This window comes from Leucopleurus acutus, assembly GCF_964270905.1.
Source record: "Leucopleurus acutus genome assembly, chromosome: 3".
Lineage (NCBI taxonomy): Eukaryota > Metazoa > Chordata > Mammalia > Artiodactyla > Delphinidae > Leucopleurus > Leucopleurus acutus.
The window spans coordinates 38,896,217-38,915,615 of NC_139145.1; the positions used below are offsets into that span (position 1 = coordinate 38,896,217).

A 19,399-nucleotide genomic window follows, 5' to 3' on the forward strand; every position below is an offset into this window, starting at 1 on the left:
AAGAATTGGCTTTGCCTCCAAAAGTGATCACATGCATTTCTGTTTCATCTCAGCACATCAGGTATTCTCTTGGAAGCCTTGGCTAGGTATATTCTCTTTGCTCCAGCCTGGGTCGGCGTATTGGCCTTCTTCTCAGCTTCTACAAGCTTGTCAAAAGTATGAAAGCAGTGATATGTACTTACTTGAAAACGTCCTTTTTTGTTAATACTGTCAGATCTCTTCAGAGGATGCTGCTTCAGAGAGAATGAGCCTATCCCATGCTGAGTAGAATAAAAATAAACGTCTAAAGTATTGAAAAGGGTCTACTTAGCACTTCCTGTCTCTCTGTGTCAGTTTCCTCATACTTTTCACTTTTCCTATAAAAATCATTTCTTAGATTGAAGGGAAGAAAATAGTCAAATAAGAGAGGATGAGCTCTACCCCTTTCAAGTATGCGTAAGAGAAATTTGGTTGAAAGAAGGACACGTAGTGTGATATAGTATGTGTTATAGTCAACCATAACAAATGCTTATTGAAGTCTATGTGAGATATTTGTCTGTCTGTTCCCTGATCCTTGATATCTGTTGCAAAGTTGTTCTTCTGTAAATAGCAGATTAATGATCCATTGTTGCAGACTTCATGGGGATCAAAAAACACAAGAAGCCTCTTGTAAATAATTTCATTTTGATGTACTTAATAATACTGTGCACACTGGCCAGAGTGCCATAAACAGAAAATGGATTCTTAAAACTTAATAGCACTGATTTCAAAGATCATTTTCGAGACCACCATCAGATGTACCACATCTGGAAAAAGTCAAAATTTACAGCAGTGATCACTCAACGAATTTGGTTTGAAAATAGAATGGTGATGTGTAAGTAACTTCTGTTATTCAAGGTGAGTTTTAAAAAATAACAATGGTGTCATGTCGTTAGTTATATATGCAATTTTCCTTGGAGATTATATACATATATGTGATTTTCCTGATTAACTTGATCAAACCAATCTCTCTGTACCCTGTAGCAACAGAGACTTTGTGATATTGAGTTCTTTACATAGTGTATCTGTGCAGAAGGAGAGACAAAGAAAAGTTCTGGCTTTTCTTATGTTTTATAACATCTCATGTTAGTGAAGTAAGTCAGAAAGAGAAAAACAAATACATATGCTAACGCATATATATGGAATCTAGAAAAATGGTACTGATGAACCTAGTGGCAGGGCAGGAATAAAGATGCAGACGTAGAGACCAGACTTGAGGACACAGGGCGGGGGGAAAGGGAAGCTGGGATGAAGTGAGAGAGTAACTTTGACATATCTACACTACCAAATGTAAAACGTATGGCTAGTGAGAAGCAGCTGCATAGCACAGGAAGATCTACTCGATGCTTTGTGACCACCTAGAGAGGTGGGACAAGGATGGGGAGAGGGTGGCTCAAGAGGGAGGGGACATGAGGATGTATGTATACATATAGCTGATTCACTTTGTTGTACAGCAGAAACTAACACACCATTGTAAAGCAATTATACTCCAATAAAGATGTGAAAAAAAAAATGAGGTTTACTAAATAAATATGTAGAAATCCAAAATTATAAAGCAAGTGATCATTTCTTTGCAAAATGATTCTTCATTTTCCACACACAATACCTTAGCTAATTAAGTGTCCCTAATATACTTTTTTAAGTGTACAGTTCAGTAGCAATAAGTATTTTTGTATTGTTATGCCCTTAATCTCCAGGACACTTTTCATCTTGCAAAACTGAAACTCTGTACCTATTAAACAACTCTACCTTTCCTTCTCCTCCCAGCCCCTAGTAAATACCATTCTATTTTCTGTCTCAATGGATTTGACTATTTTAAATATCTCACATGAGCAGAATCTGTTTGTGATTAGGTGACTTTACTTAGCATTAACGGCCTCAAGCGTCATTTATGTTGTAGCATGTGCCCGAATTTTCTTCCCTCTTAAAGCTGAAAAATAATCCATTGTTTATGCAACATTTTGTTTAACCACTCCCCTGCTAATGAACATTTGGGTTGCTACCACCTCTTGACTATTGTGAATAATGTTGTTATGAAAATGAGTGTGCAAATATCTCTTAGAGATCCTGCTTTCAATTCTTTTGGCTATATACCCAGAAGTGAGATTGCTGGATCATATAGTAATTCTATTTTTAATGTTTTGAAGAACCACCATATTGTTTTTCATAGCAGTTCCTTCATTTTGCGTTCACACCAACAATGTGTAAGAGTTCTAATTTCTCTATATCCTTGTCAACGCTCGTTACTTTCTTCCTTTCTTTCTTTTTTCCTCCCTCCCTCCTCCCTTTTCTTTCCCTCTTTATTTTTTATTCTTTCTTCCTTCCTTCCTTCCTCCCTCCCTCCCTCCCTCTCCCCTCCTTTCTTTCTCTCCTTTTCTTCCTTCCTTCCTTCCTTTCTTTCTTCCTTCCTTTCTTCCTTCCTTCCTTCCTTCTTTCCTTCCTTCCTTCCTTCCTTCCTTTGACATTCTAATGGATATGAGGTAATATCTATTGTGGTTTTGATTAGCATTCTCTAATGGTTAGTGATGTTTCAAATCTTGTTATATGCTTATTGGCCATTTGTATGTCATGTTTGGAGAAATGTCGATTTAAGTCCTTTGCCCATTTTTCAGTCTGGTTATTTATTTATTGCTGAGTTGTAGGAATTCTTTATATATTCTGTATATTGACTCCTTGTCAGATATATGACCTGCAAATATTTTCTCCCATTCCATAAGTTGTATTTTCACTCTAGTGACTGTGTCCTTTGATGCACAAAGTATTTTAGATTTGCTGTAGTCCCATTTGTATATTTTTGCTTCTGTTGCCAATGCTTTTGATCTCATGTCCAAGAAATCACTGGCAAATCCATGTCATGAAGCTTTTCCCCTATATTGTCTTCAGTTTTAGGTCTTAAATTTAGGTCTTTAATACATTTTGAGTTACTTTTGGTATATGGGTAAGATAAGGGTCCAAGTTCATTCTTTTGCATGTGGATCTCCACTTTTTCCAGCATAGCTTGTTGAAGAGACTACTATACCTTTCCCATTGAGTGGTCTTGGCACTCCTGTTAAAGATAATTTTCCATATATACAAGGTTTTATTTCTTTACTTTCCATTCTATTCCGTTGGTCTGTGTATCTGTTTTTATTGCCAATACCACACTGTTCAGGTTACTGAAGCTTTGTAACACATTTTTAAATTAGAAAGTGTGAGGCCATCTGCTTGGTACTACTTTTTCAAGGTTATTTTTTCTATTCAGGATCCGTTGAGATTCCTTGTGAATTTTAGGATGGATTTTTCTATTTCTACAAAAGACACTGTTTGGGTTTTGATCGGGATTGCATTAATACTGTAGGTAACTTAATGATATTAAGCATTCCAAACCATGAACATAGGGTGTCCTCCCAGTTTTTTGTGACTTCTTTAATTTGTTTCTGCAACACTTTGTAGTTTTCAGAGTACAGGTCTTTTGCCTCCTTTGTTTATTCCTAAATAATTTATTCTTTTTGATGCTATTGTAAACAGAGGTGTTTTTTTTTTTAATTTCTTCTTTGGATTGTCCATTGTTAGTGTATAGAGACACAACTGATTTTTGAGTCTTGATCTTGTATCCTGAAACTTTGCTGAATTCATTTATTTTAACAGTTATTGTGTTTGTGTGTGTTTGGAATCTTTAGGATTTTCTACATATAACATCATGTTTTCTGTGAACAGAGATAATTTTACTTCTTCCTTTCCAATTTGGATGCTTTTTATTTCTTTTTCCTGCCTAATTCTTCTGGCTAGGATTTCCAGTACTGTGTTGTATAAGAGTAGTGAAAGTGGGCATTCGTGTCTTGTCCCTGATCTTAGAGAAAAAGCTATCACGCTTTGACCATTGAATAGAACATTAGCTGTGGGCTTGTTATATATGGCCTTTATTATATTGAGGTAGTTTCCTTCTATTCCTAGTTTGTTGTGTGTTTTTATCATGAAAAAGTGTTTAATTTTATATAATGCTTTATTATATCAATTGAAATAATCACATGGCTTTTCCCCCTCATTTGGTAATGTGTTATATTGCATTGATTGATTTTCTTATGTTGAACCATTCTTGCATTCCAGGAATAAATCCCCCTGGTTTTAGTATCAAGTAACAGGTTCCTTCCTTTTCAATTATTTGGAAGATTTTGGGGTGGATTAGTGTTAATTCTTCTTTAAATGTTTGATAGAACTCACCAATGAAGCCATCAGGTCCTGGGCTTTTCCTTTTTGGGAGAGCTCCAATATAATTTTGTACCATTTTGTTTACGTATAACAGTTTTCATTCATTCGGTTGTAAACTGGGGAATAATAGTAAATTTTTATCTTTGTGAGCAAAGTTAGCAAATGCAGTCATTTTTCCTGTTGGCTTTTTCTTTAACTTTTTCATGAACAATTAATAAAAATCAACACTCTTAAATTAATGCTTTAATGGTATACACTGCCTACTTATTGAGTGCTATGATCATCAGGGTTTGGATTTATATTATTTCATTTATTTCTGCCAGCAGCTAGTGAGGTAATCATTATTTTACAGTTGAGGACACCCAAGCTTTGGGATATTAAAATATGTGCCTGGGATTATACACGAAGTAAGTGGTGGAGCTGAAATTTCAACCAACCCTCTGGGATCCAGAAACCTTCTGCTTAAACATTAGGCCATGCTGCTTCCCACATACAGACATTAGTGAGAGCTTTCACGTATCATGTTTGACGTGTGTCTTGGGGTAAAGTTACAAGGTACATGCTTCTCAGGTACAGTATTGGTAATCACATTTCACAGAAGCAAAAACTGAAATGTAGAGAGGTTAAGCTACTTCTCTGAGACCATCAGATAATAAGTAATGGAGGAAGCCCTCAATCATGTCTCCTACTTTCCAATTCAGTGTTCTTTCCATTGCCCCCTCTGACTCCCTCCACTGGTGCCATGACACTTTGCCTTCTCTGAATGCATAGCAGAAAACAACATAGCCAACTTTTTTCACTAGCCAACTTTTAGTTAGTCGCACCCAGATCTCAGAGATATTAAAACTAGATACATCCTAAGAAGATCACTCTTACCTAAGGGTATAACATTAACTCCTAATAAAAAGGATTTTTAGAGGTACAATTGATTGCATCATGTAGTTATTAACAGATTTGAAAACGATTAATTTGAGTGAGTGTAGGAAGGGAAAGAGACAAAAATTTATTAAGGATTCTAGGGTAGTGTCTGCTATATAGTAATGTAACTTTCTTTTAGTATTAAGTTTTCCTATAAATGTAGCTTTTTTTAGGAATCACTAAGACAAAACAACGAAAAGGGAATGCTCACACATACTAATTTTGAAAAACAAAAACCTTAGTATTTTTATAATTGCATTTTTTAATGGTTTATATCTGAGTTTTATTCTGAACACAAATTTCAGAACCATTAAAAAACGCAATTATAAAAATCATAAGCTTTTTCTTCAAAATTAGTATGTATGAGTGTGTGTTACAAGTTATTTAGAACCTAAAATTACTAATTTTAGACAAATAAATTTAATAATTTTACTCTTATACTAGCTACCATATATTTGGGTTGAACTATATAAAACTGTCAAAATTAAAACATTTTCAACTCACAAAAAATGGAATTTCTTGTGGCTTAATTTAAGAGTTAAGTAATCATTGCTACCATTCTGTTGAACAAACCTCCTGAAGTGGGTATGAAATACTCAGCTTAGGCTGAACATGTTTTAGTTGGATAGAAATATTATTCCAATTGAATTACTTCTGAATAAGTACATTACTACACATACTACCCTACAGTCCCTCTGGTTGCTTTGGACTTCTCAGTAGTAAGGTATACACCCTGCAAAAACCAGAGATGTTTTCATCATTCTGCGAGATCAAAGTGGGTTGATGTAAATACCTTTTGTGTAAAATTGGGTCTCTTTATGTGTATTCCGGAACACGTGCATGTGCCTGTATGCACAACTTCAGTATCAAATCCCAGAGAGTTCTCAAAATCAACATTCACCCCCCCACCAAGAAATATTGTAATTTATGTATGCCCAAAATTGTTCTAGTTTTTTTTGTTGCTGTAAATATGGCTGTGTAGATAGAAAGTTAGGTCGAGGTATATTTTCTCCCTTACTTTTTGGAGGGGGTAAAGGAGAATAAATGCAATGTTGGGAAATGATGAGTCAATCAAAACTGACAGGGAGGTGAATGTTCCAGAGGCAGCTCAATACAGTACTAAGAACACGGGCTCCATCACCAGAGAGCCCCCTGGCCAAATCAACACCTAGAAAATTATTGACTGAAAGACATAGGAAAGTCACTGACCTCTCTGTTTCAGATGTGTCACCTGGAAAATGGCAGTAATGAGAATAATGAGCATGATAATGGCAAATGTTTGTAGAGCACTTATTATGAGCCAGGCGTTCAGCTAATTACTTTCCTTGAGTAAATTTACTTATTACTAGGAACTATTATTTCCATTGTTTTACAGAGCAGGATGTCTCAGGGAGGTTAAACAGCATGAAGGTCTCACAGCAGCTAGTACCTGGAGAACTAGTGCATAACTTACAGAGCTGTTGTGATGATTAATGAGATAATACATGTAAAAAGGTTTAGCCCGGGGCCAAGGTTAGGTAGATATAAGGTATATATAATGGCAGGCTAATTAGAATGCAAAATACTCTAAAGCAATAACTCTTTGAGATAAAGTTATAGAGTAATTAAAAAGCACAAAATGAGAAAACAAATCATACATACAAAGTGTATTTTTAATGTTGATTATCTCAGGGTGAGCTGAGTCCCCTGATGAGGGTATTATGTATTCATATAAGAGACAGATATAATGAGTTACACTTGCTTGATTTTTTAGCCATCCTTAGATTGAGTCCCATTATAACTGAGAAGGTGAATCTGTAATAAAATGCAAAATGAGCTAAGCAAAAATAGTGGGAAAGCTTATTGCATTGACCCATGTGTGTTGTAGTTTCACATACAAGAAAATAATCAATCACTTCCGATCTTGGATTCCCCTTATGGGTGGTCTTTGGTGCAGCTCTCGTATCCCAAATGTGTCTCTGGCAATTAGAGCTGCTACCATGTGCTTCTTCCAAAATATTGCAACTGAACATCTGGTGTGATGGCTTCTGTTAAGGGGGAGCTCAGTTTTACTCCATTACATTCTAGTTTATGAGGTTGAGAATGTGGAAATATTACCATGACCTATAATTGGATCAGCAATTTGTGGGCTGAGGTGTGGAAGATGGAAAACATTTTAAAGATTTTTTGTGTGTGTGTGGAAATATTCACACTTCTCTGAGTTCTTTTTGCTTCGGACAGATAAATTGTGTCCTTCAGAAATCCTCATCCCCAGCCCCGGGGACTTTTCTAGTAGAACTAGAGAAGCTATGAAAAACTGAAAGAACAACAGTAGCTCTGAGGGTGTTTGAAACATGCGGAAAAAGGATAGAATGAAAACTCATTCTCAAATGCCAGTGGGTGGAGAGAACAAATCTCTGGGGGGATTCAGGGATAGTGATTAGTAAAGAGGTTTCAAGAATCAAAATTTGAAACCCATGCAGGAAGAGTGAAGAAGTGAGAAGAAGCTTTATTGTGCCCATGAATAAATATTCATGGAGGATCAGTTGTGTTAAAGACAAGATGCTTGGATCACTTGTCAAGAGATGACGGCATGGTTTCTGACTTAAGAGAAAACAGTGCAGTTTAGTTGGGAGATTTCCTGTCTCCTCTAAATAACATTACAAGAGGTAGCAGTTCAATTCAACAATGCTTAGGATGCTACAGACCACCACGTTAAAGGAGTCAGAGGATGAACATGGACTGTGATGAGGAGAAGTGGTAAAGGTCCTCATGAATGCTTAGAGGATGGGTGTGATTGGGGTAAGCAGCAAAGGAGGGGCATGGGGAAAAATAATAAGCAGAATGGAAAGTAAAAGGTTGTCTGTTGGAATGCAGAAAAATTCAGTTCAAGCAAAAGTTTCAGGAAGATGATTAGTTGAAGTTAAATGGAGTGACAGAATCCTAGAACACCTGACACTCTATCTCACTCTATCTCAGTTCATTCACTGTGGATAAGGAAACAGATACCAAGAGGTGAAGTGACTAGAACAGACTGGGAAAAGGCTTGTAAGGAGCTGGGACTATACAAACAGTGGCATCTCCTTGAATGCTTTTGTAGAAGAATCTGTGGACTTGAACTTCCAGTGCAGTGTAGAGGATGCTATTAAAGCTAAAACTAGAGTGAACAGGTGTGTGTGTGTTCATCTCCACTGAGTATTAAATAAGAAACAGATACGAAGACTTTACATTAGAAATAAAGTGAAATTTCCTAACAGATTGAAGAAGACTGAAGTTAGTGCCAGAGGAAGATTCTGGGATCTCCATCTTCGGTGGTTAGAAAGAAAAATAGGGATGGATTTTTACTTCTCAGTGATGGCTTAAATGTGAACTTTCAAAAGAAAGAATGGTGGCCACTTAAAGCTCTTACTTCTTATGTGATTCTAGGCAATATCCTTTGGTCAATAAAAAGGAGATGTGTGCTTTGTTAATAACAAGCTGAAAGGCTTAGGTTTTCTCATTTATTTGTGACTATGAGTAAATTTCCTTTTTCTTCATGCTGAGCTCTAAAATACACAGAGAGTGAAGACATATTTGTAATGCTAGGTTCTATTTTTATAATTTAATTCAACAAGGAATTGGTTATATAATTTTTGTTGCATAAATAATTTATATTTATAAAACAAAAATATATAGAACAAAACAAAAACAATTGAAAATCACTTATCTTGCCATAAAGAGATACCACTGTTAATATTTATATTTGCTATTAGACACATTTCTCCAATATATACCTGTATGTTTCTGAAATGGAATCACGTTGTGCTTATTGTTTTTTAGTATTCTTTAAAAATAATAATATATAGTAATATATTAATAGTATATTGAGAATACCTATTCATATCAATAAATATTTTACAATGTTATTTTAATTCCTGCATATATTATACTATACAGTAGTACTATGTTTTATTTACTCAGTTTCATGCTGATGAACATTTAGGTCTTTACTAATTTTGATTTTATTGCTAATATAGTAGTACATATTTTAGGGGAATAAATGTACATTGTCTTACATTTATTCTTTCACATCTTTCAATATATAGATTTTTATTGCTACTATGTGCTAAGCTCTCTTTTAAGAATGGAGTTACAGTGATGTACAAGTTTAGGAAAGCTTTATATTTTCATGGAACTTACCTTCTAGTTGAGAGAAATGAAAAATAAAAAAGTAAACCAATAAATGATTATGATTAGTTGAAAAAAGTGATAAATGCTATAAACATAATAAAAATGGGGGATGTGATAAGGTCCGATGGGGTTGGGAGTAGGACGGTCAGGGATGGTCCCACTGAATAGATTTGACATTTTAGTTGAGCTCTGAGTCCCAAGAAAGAGCCAACCACACTTGGGGACATAGTTTTTCCAGACATAGTTTTTCCAGTTAGTCACTAGTTAGGGCAAAGTTAAGGCTGAAAAAGCTTGTAATATTTGTAAAAGAGAAGACAAGCTAGCGTGGCTGGTCTTAGTGAGGTGAGGTGAGGGAAGAGCAGAGGTAGTAGGTAAGATCAGAGAGGTGTGCAGAGTCCAGGTCATATACGACCTTTAAGGCCAAAGTCATAAGTTTGTGTTTTACTCTGAATGCAATGAAAAGCCTTTGGGTGATAATTAACCAAGGTAGACGTGTGATCTGCTTTTCATTCCTACCACCATGAGAGGAAAAGGGTCAGAAGCAAGGAGACAGTAACAGTCTCCACTGAGTAACAGTGGCATCATAATGACTTAACAAGTAATGGTGTCTGAGACTAGGTTATTAGCATTGGAAACAGAAGTAAGAGAGTTGTAATATTTGCAGATAAAGCTGTCAGAATGTACTGCTTAATTATTTTCTGCAAATATCCTTTGGAATGTAAATATCAGAGCAAAGGGTACGCACAGATTAGAGACCTCTGTACATACTCCCAAGTATCTGCAAGGAAATTTGTACCATTTCACAGGTAATGGTAGTTGTTACCATTTACCGGAAAGTATGCACAGTATTGGTCATATACACAGGAATAAGGGACAGTCTTTGCTCTCAAGGGGGTAACAGCTTATGATGTTGAGAATATGCTTACTGTGTAAGTACTATGAATGTGCTTACTCTGTCTTACTATGGTGTTTATTTAGGTGATAATTTCTGCATCAGATGTAGTGTCTTTTCTCCCATGAGGGAGTAAAAACAGAAGTTTTAAATTAGGAAAATAATTTGGCATCCTAATCTTTGGAATTCAATCCTCTTGTGTCACCTTTTCTAAAAGTGGAAAAGCCAAACAAAAATAATGAAAGACTTTTCTAAACATGCCCCAAATTAAAAGGCTATGCAAAGAATGATAGTAAAAGCTGTAAATGTGCTATTTGAACAAACTATCATGGAGTTTTATTCACACGAAACTTGCATTTTGTTTAAATTAAACTTGCACTCACAGTTTCTATAATATAATCCTATAATCACAGGTTTTACTTCCTTAAATACATTAGCCGTATCTTACAAAAGCCAGAAGCTCAGATTCTTAGCTCAGAATCAATCTAGCATAAGTTAAAGGAAAGTAACACGTGATAGTATATTAGAAGTTGTTATTTCAGCAAGGGATAATAAGATGAAGCTAAATTTTTTATTTTCTTTCAAAATTATAAATCCTGAGCAGAGAGAGAAGATATTTCTCTGAACATATCTAATTTTGGAGACAAAATTGTTACCTGGGAGACCACGAAACAAGATTAATCACCAAAGCTCAAGATTCTAGGACAGCAGCAGCAATTTTCAAAGCTTAGAAGATGTAATTGCAATAGGTAAAGCAAATTAAACAACCCATACATTATCAGTGATGAAAATAAACCGTAAACCCTGATCATTAAAAAAGTAACTGTTAGGCGTCTTTATGTCCTCAGATGGCCGACCAAATACCTGTGAACCCAATCCCCTACACCACCATCTTCTCCCCAAACAGAGAAATAGGAAAAAAAACACAAAGATAGGGAAAATGACATAATTACATTTATAATTGTTCCCATATACATAAACATGCATTGCAAAAAAAAAAGGAAAGCTTGGAAATGGTCTCCAGAGAAGAAAAAGCATATGGAAAATCACAGACATAAATGAAGGTAGGAGAAATCTGAAGCAAGTCCAGGTGGGAATATACACCACCCAAGTGCAACTGGCAGACTTGAGAGCAGGGTAAGATGCTGCACCATCCAGAGTAAAAGTCTATACTAGAAGCAGGCACCCACCGTGGCCAGAATGATGCCACTAATCTGTGAAAGGAGTAGGTGGAGAGAATGAGCCTCAAGAAGATATTTCCCATTATTTGATGGTAAAACACCTTAAATGGCTTATGTTGGTATTTACTTCTTTTGGTTTGTCTTATTAATAGTTAAGCATTGTCAACTGACTGAATATGTCGATTCAGGTTGAGTTGAAAGAAGATAAATAGAAATTTGGAAAGTATGCAAAACCCAAAAACACAGTGATTATAGAAGTCAGCCTAATAACCTTATTGCTTTCATAGTTCTAAAGTACCTACCCCAAGATATGTATCAATTTACAAGGGAAAATAGTAACTTCACAGTGGAGAAACGGGGCAGGTACTACATTAACCAACTGTTCAAGATTAATATCCTCACCAGTAATAAGACATATTGACATCATATACCCGTTATATGATGGATACAGTGTTTCTTTGGTGATATTCTGACCAAAACTGTATAAACTCAGTCTCATCATAAACACATCAGACAAGCTCAAATTGAGAGACATTCAACAAGATAACTGAGCAGTACTCTTCGAAAGCATTACATCGTCAAAGACAAGGAAAGACTGAGGAACTCTCACAGATTGACGGATGCTAAGGAACAGAAAAACTAAATACATGGTGGGATCTTGGACTGCATCCTGGAACAGGAAAAGAACTTTAGTGAATAAACAGGTGATATTCTAATAAGGTCTGTAGTCTACTAAATAGTATTATATTAATGTTAATATCCTAGTTTGTTATTGCTCTATAATTATGCAAAATGTTAATCTTAGAGGAGGCTGTGTGAAAAGTATACAGAAGCCCTCTGAACTATTGATATTTTTTTGTTTGTTTTAAACTATAAAGTTAAACTAATTATAAGAATAACTTTAAAAGGAAACAGCAAAATAATAAAATGTTTTATGTAGATTGATATCCACCTATCAAATATACAGTAACAGGAGGTAAACAGAAAAGTGTTCATAGAGCATGAATAGGAAGTTCACAAAATAATAAAGTTAAAAAAAGATAATAAACACATACACAAATTATTTCATACCATATATTTTGTAGAACACTAAACCAAAGAAACAGGAAGAGTTTGAATCTTGGTATTGGGAATGAATTACAAAGACAGCAAGAAACAATTATGAAAGTACTTTAGATGTTTAGAAGATTTTGAAATGGCGAGATGCATTTGAACACAGGGGTGGCAAAGCATTTCTTAGAATGGAATTGTTTTATTCCTAGGGGTGGAGTTGGAAACTACCTAGTCCAACTGCCTCATTGTACACGTGGGGAATTGTGAAACTCTGACCATTTAGTGGTAATCTTAGTGCATCCTGATGGGGCCACGTGTTCCCTGGTATGCATGGAGATGACTTATTTTGTAGCATCGCTGTACTCCACCCCCCTCCAGGTGTCAAAGCAGCTCTTGTTTTCCCCAATTCCTAAGTTCATTAGCTTCAGTTTCTTCTTTTGAGTTGGAAACAGAGACTCATTCACCTCAACCGAGGTTATGACAGATGGACATGAAAGTACTGGGGTAAGAACCTGGGTGTGTCTGACCTTAGAGATCATGGGTTTTTTTGTTTGTTTGTTCGTTTTGTTTAAGCAGTTTTTAAATTTGTTTTTTAAATTTACATACAGAAAAATGCACTCATTTTGGTGTATAGTCCTATGAGTTAACTAATGCCTAGAGTTGTGTAACCACCACTACAGTTTAGATGCAGAGCAGTTCTGCTACCCAAAATCATTCCTCATGCTGTCCCTTTGTAGTCAACCTCTCCAGCACCTCAAATACCAGAGAAACACTCATCTGTTCTTTGTTCCTATAGTTTTACGTTTTCCAAAATTTCATATAAATGGAATCATGTACTATGTATTCTTTTGAATCTGCCTTCTTCGACTTAACTTTCTTTGAAAATCATTGATGATGTTGCATGTATCAGGAGCTGCTCTGAACATTTGCACACAGGAGTGGGATTGCTAGGTTGTATGTCAAATGTATGTTAAGTTTGTAAGAGATTGTCTAGCTGTTTTCCAAGTGGCTGATTATTTGTATTCCCACCTGCAATGTGTAAGAGTTTTAGTTGCTCTGCATCATCATCAGCACTTGAAATGGTCAGTTGTGTTTTTGTTTTGTTTTATTTTGGGGGCCTTGTTCAACATATTTACTTGTGTACAATTTTAAAGTTTGGAGACCACCTACCTTTGGGATGTGGGAGCGTCACATTTACAAATTTCGCATATACAATAGTGAATATGTGGATCTCACACTAACTTAGACGTCTATCTTGCTTACTTGTTTGCTTATCTATTTACATTTGCAGGCTCCAGTTGATTCACACCATTTGCTGAATATATTATGCTTTCTCAAATCTACTACCTTTCTACCTTTGTCAGAAATCTTTGAGCATATTTGTGTGGGTTTGTTTTTAGATTCTACTATTTTATTGATCTATGTTTCTATCAATACTACACTATCATATTGTCTTAATGGAGTTTCCGAGTGAGTCTTGAAATTAGGTAGTGTGAATCCTCCAGTTTTGTTCTTTCCTTTCTAAATTGTTTTGTTTATTCTCGTTCCTTTGCTTGCCATATAAACTTTAGGATCAGCTTGTTCATATCTACAAAAATCCTGCTTGGGTATTGATGGGGATTAAATTTTTAAACTTTATCTGCAGATCAATTTGAGAATTGACATCTTAACAATACTCACTTTTCAAATCCAGGAACTTGGTGTATCTCTCCATTTATTTTTGCTTTTGGCTGTGTTTGTGTGAGTGTGTGTTACTTTAAAAAGATAAAAGAGGCAGAAAAAATAAATAAGAAGCTCACTATTGTAATGGGTTTTCTTCACATTTTGATTTTCTGCCAATCTGCCTATTAGTTTTCACTTTGCACAGTCCTTAGATAGTGGCTTTTTTATTCTTTCCAGGATGGTTAGTTGTGATTAGCAGGAGAGAGAGCCTGTAGTAGGCTTACTCCATCTTGCTCAGCATTGAAAGTCAATTGGTTTTAGTTTTGATTATCTAACTGCTTCTTGCATGGTGATGCCATGGGTTGTGGAGCACCCAGAAGTGGTTTACTTGCTTTTTTTCAGTTTGAATAGACCAACAGTGACACAGCTTCCTGAAGGCAGGCTTGTTGGATGGGTGTAAAAGATGTTTTCTACATAAAAGTTCAAAGCCTCATGGGGGCATGAGGGTCTGGGAGAGAGAGTAGAACACAGAACCATTGTTTCCTTTTATGTCCAGTAACATTTATTTCGATTCAGGAACCTCTTCCTTTCTTGACAGTGTCATGATGTGTCATTTAAAATAAAAGAAATGAAAATTGATGTGACAGTTAGCAGAATCACCAGGGTCTGTCTGGGAGCATTTCTTACCAGGCACTGCCTTGCTGACAGATAACAGGAGTTAGCATATGACTCTGGATCTCACAATATTACCATTTATTTAGCCCAAAAGAAAATACAATTTCCTGTGTCCAAACACATCTCAGCTGACTGATAAACTCCAGCACCTTCCAAACTGTGTTATCTCCCCTAACTCTTAAGAGGGCTGACGTAGCTTCATCTTCTAATAGAGATAATAATCAAATTTTCCATTTTATCTCCAAGAATCGGAAATCACTAAGTGTGTTCTCTCAAGCACAATGTAAATTGCCTATTTTATTTATGGTCGAGTTTTTAGGCCGTTTGCAACATAGAGACATGTAAAAAATGTATCTGATCCATTTTCTGTCCTCTCGTTATATAATTCATAAGTCTTCAAGTTAGCTTTTATTATAAATCAGGATGTTATGCTAGAGATCCTCAGACTAATTCTTTAATAAAGCAGAGTGTGCTAGAACAGTCCAGAGCACTGACTAAAGTAATCCACTCAAGTAAATTTCACCTACAATTATTTGATATACCTTTAGGATATTAATATTCTTCTGTTAGAATAGAAATTTGATTCTGTGCTTCTCATTCAGAAGTCAGCTCTACACTGACTTCTGAATGAGATAAAAATTTGTATATTTGTGAAACCAGGGAAAATATTTAAATTTTTTGCCAGAGGATTATACTTTTCCTATGAAGCTATTTAATGTTTTTAGCAGGTGATATTTTGCAAGTCGTATTTTAAAATTGCATAGCCAAATTAAGATATATAAATCTCAGCAAGGGTTGGAAAAACTCAGGGACTTCACAGCGATTGACGTGTGTATTTTATCCACAAAAGTAGGCAAGTATGTGCAGAAATCCAATAGGCATACCATATTGGATATCCATTCATTCATTATTTGTGCCCTAGGACTGTGCTGGCTCTCAGGTTGCAGATATGATTAATACATAATTCTAGTTTTGTTTTTTTTTAAAGCCCTCAAGTAGGACATTGTGAACTGATATTAAAATAGAATGGTAATTATCCTTTTCTTTCTTTTTTTTTTAAATATATTTTGTTAAATTTATTTATTTTATTTAATTATTTATTTTTAATTTTTGGCTGCATTGGGTCTTTGTTGCTGCGTGCGGGCTTTCTCTAGTTGTGGCTAGCGGCAGCTACTCTTCTTTGCGGTGGGCAGCCTTCTCACTGTGGTGGCTTCTCTTGTTGCAGAGCACGGGCTCTAGGCACGTGGGCTTCAGTAGTTGTGGCTCACGGGCTCTAGAGCGCAGGCTCAGTAGCTGTGGCTCACGGGCTTAGTTGCTCCATGGCATGTGGGATCTTCCTGGACCAGGGCTCGAACCCATGTCCCCTACATTGGCAGACGTATTCTTTTTTTTTTTTTTTGCGGTACGCGGGCCTCTCACTGTCGTGGCCTCTCCCGTTGCGGAGCACAGGCTCCGGACGCGCAGGCTCAGCGGTCATGGCTCATGGGCCCAGCCTCTCCGCGGCATGTGGGATCTTCCCGGACCGGGGCACGAACCCGTGTCCCCTGCATCGGCAGGCGGACTCTCAACCACTGCGCCACCAGGGAAGCCCTAATTATCCTTTTCAAATGAATATTTGGTCCTTCATTTAGTCATTCAAATGAGGGTGAAAGAGCAATTACATTGTACCCGTAGGCCTCTAATGGAGAGAACATGTCACAATATGTATGTAAATACTTTGTTCATAATTTATAGCTTTTTGTAGTTTACAGATTGCATTTGAGTTATTTAATTGTCATAGTAATCTTCTGATAGATCAGGGATATATTAAAAGCCCATTTATAGTTAAGGAACTGAAGTGAAAAGAAGTTATGTAAATTTACTCCTAGAAATAGCTGGAAGATGCTGGAACCTGGGACTCCAAGACCAGTGCTCCCTTTATAACAACGCACGGTTTTCTCAAAACGAAAGAGCCTAGCCTGATGATCCAGAATCCCAAAAATTCTCATGAAATACTAACTGAGCTAATATTTTTTAGATAGGTGGGAAGCTACATTAGTCTCAGTATAAATGTTGCCTCCACTAGGAAACTCACTTTGATCAGACAGATTGAGATTCTCATTATAAACTCTTATAATTACTACTGTAATAAATTAACCACTTTTTACAATTGTATTTATGTTCCACCTAAAACAATCCTGGGTACCGCACTTTAAGACAAATTAATTATTAAATAATTATTTCTTACCATCTTTCTTCCTGAATAATGTATGATAAATTTCACAAGGATATGCTCTCTTCACTTCTGTATATACTGTGGTGCCCGACACATAGTATGGGCTCGGTAAGAACGGGTTTAGTAAATTAATATTTGCCTATATGCGAATAGTATATGTTTTTGGTATTTGGTTGTGTATATTGTGAATACTGAAGTGTTTGCCTGTCTCCCAAGTCCATTTATGTACAAAATAACCCTTTTTTTCTTTTATCTTCTCAATTTCACAGGATTATACCTTGACAATGTACTTCCAGCAAGCTTGGAGAGATAAGAGGCTGTCCTATAATGTAATACCTTTAAACTTGACTCTGGACAATAGAGTGGCAGACCAGCTCTGGGTGCCCGATACCTACTTCCTGAATGATAAGAAGTCCTTTGTGCACGGAGTGACTGTCAAGAACCGCATGATCCGCCTGCATCCAGATGGGACGGTCCTTTACGGCCTCAGGTCTGTAGCGTCCATTTCAAAATTGAACTCTTCCTGAACACACTAGTTACTGTTTTTTTTGGAGGGGCATATTGTGCAGTTTTTCTTAGTCCTCTTTTAATTCTGCTGATAAGCCGTTAAACCTCCTAGTCACTAGACATCTGAGAGCTCAGTGTTCCATGTTTACAAAGGGACTTATCCCAGCTAAGCCTAAGTTTTTCTGAATTATCTTCCAATATCAGCTGCTGATCCTAAAGCTGCTTTCTTTTTTTTTAATTGCTTAAATATTTATTGTTAATGGTGATGATTTTTTTATTTCCAAAAGAAGTAAAAAATTTATATATTATAATACATATACACACATATATATAACACAGTTATATCCTTTGTCTATTAACATTAGATGCATGAACAAATTTCTGTCAGTTTTGTATTAACATTTCACTTCAGTTGATAGAGAAATTTTAGAAATGATGCCACTTTGGAGGTTCTTGTAATAGTTCAAACAGGGTATGATAGAGGCCTGAAATAAGCTATGTCAAGAAAAATATAAATAAGGAGGCAAAATGTTTATACTGAAGGGCAAAACAATATTTTTTTTGGCTCATAAAGCTGCTTTCTTTAAGGAGTAGGGATAAACAATATCAAAATAGCTTAGACACAGGGTCTCTTTAAAGTGGAAAAAAATTATGAGTGCCAAATCCTTGTTTGAATGTGGCAGATATTCTGTTTCATAAATTGTTCCTGAGCTCTATGAACTGGGTCTGGTCCTCCGAGAACAGGAAGGCTTTTTTTGCCCTCTTACCTCCAAGGAGCAATCAGATTTGCAAATAAATAGCCATCATCTCAGGTTTATTAATAATGAATTTTCACTATTAAATGTACCTTTCTATCAGAGAAGAATTGTGATGCTCTGCTCTTTGGAGGATGAATTGTGAAATATGACAGTGTCTTCTTTTAAAGTTTATTTTGTATTAGATGGTTCCCTGGAAAAAAAGATGAAGAAAAAAGATATCTGTCTTACTCTGAAAACATTGCAATGTAAAGAATTCCTCTCCATTATTGGGGAAGACTCTCTATTCTGAAATGTTCAGTTGTCTCTGATATATTGTTTTACGTGAACATGTGGTGATTTTTTCATAATAATGATAATAATATTATTATTCATTTATTGAACACTTGTTAGGGGTCAGACAGCAGTGAGTACACTCCATGTATTATTACAGTTACAATAACTTATAACAACCTCATAAGTTAAAACTGTTATGATCTTTATTTCAAATGAAGGCTGGTGTAGCTTGCCTAAGATCACAGAGAAAGTAAGCAGTGAAGATGGGACCTGAGTCCTGTTCTAAGTTCAGAGCCAGAGCTCCTAACGTTACCATAGGTTGCCTCTCACTCCCACACTTTTCTTATCTGTTATATCTAATTTTCATTATCTGCTGTGTTCATCGTTCCTGACTGGTGCATTGTCTTAGATCCTTATAAGCCAGCTTCTTTGTTTGTTTATCCTGTTGTAGAGAAAATGGCATTTGTTTGTCAAGGGAGGGAGAGACTGAGGCCAAGAGAGAGCATGTCTGTACGCTGTGTCAGCCATTGGAAGTAAAGAGATGAATTGGATACAGGCACTGCTCGCATACAGGCCTTAGGGAAAAAGAAAAATAGCGGAAAGATAAAATAGGTTGACAGGCAGTGTCTGCAAAGACTCCACCAAAGTGGTGGAATTTGAAAGTACTTATGGAAAGAATTATCTTAGCAGATACATTGTGCTAAACTTATTGCTTGGAATCCACTACAATTTACTGCTTGTGTCTATGTTCAATAGTGGCTGCAATGAAAATATGGTATCACAAAGACCTTGATGGGATGGGGACCACATGGGCAGTGGAGGAATGCAAAGAGGTTGTGGTTCACACGTTTTAAGAGTTAAGCACAGAAAGAAGTCAGAATCCTGAAGAAGGCAGAGAGAAGCACAGCAA

General features: G+C 36.1%; 1 protein-coding gene across 2 annotated transcripts in view; it reads left to right on the forward strand.

The window, feature by feature from the left end:
- Positions 1-19,399, forward strand: part of GABRB2 (gamma-aminobutyric acid type A receptor subunit beta2) — a gene marked incomplete at both ends in the record, with an annotated part of 293,646 nt that overhangs the window by 84,268 nt on the left and 189,979 nt on the right. For both annotated transcript variants that reach the window (XM_082835206.1, XM_082835207.1), the window contains one exon: positions 17,221-17,441. In XM_082835206.1, the coding sequence (XP_082691332.1) occupies positions 17,221-17,441 (221 nt within the window). The remainder of the gene's footprint in view (positions 1-17,220; positions 17,442-19,399) is intronic.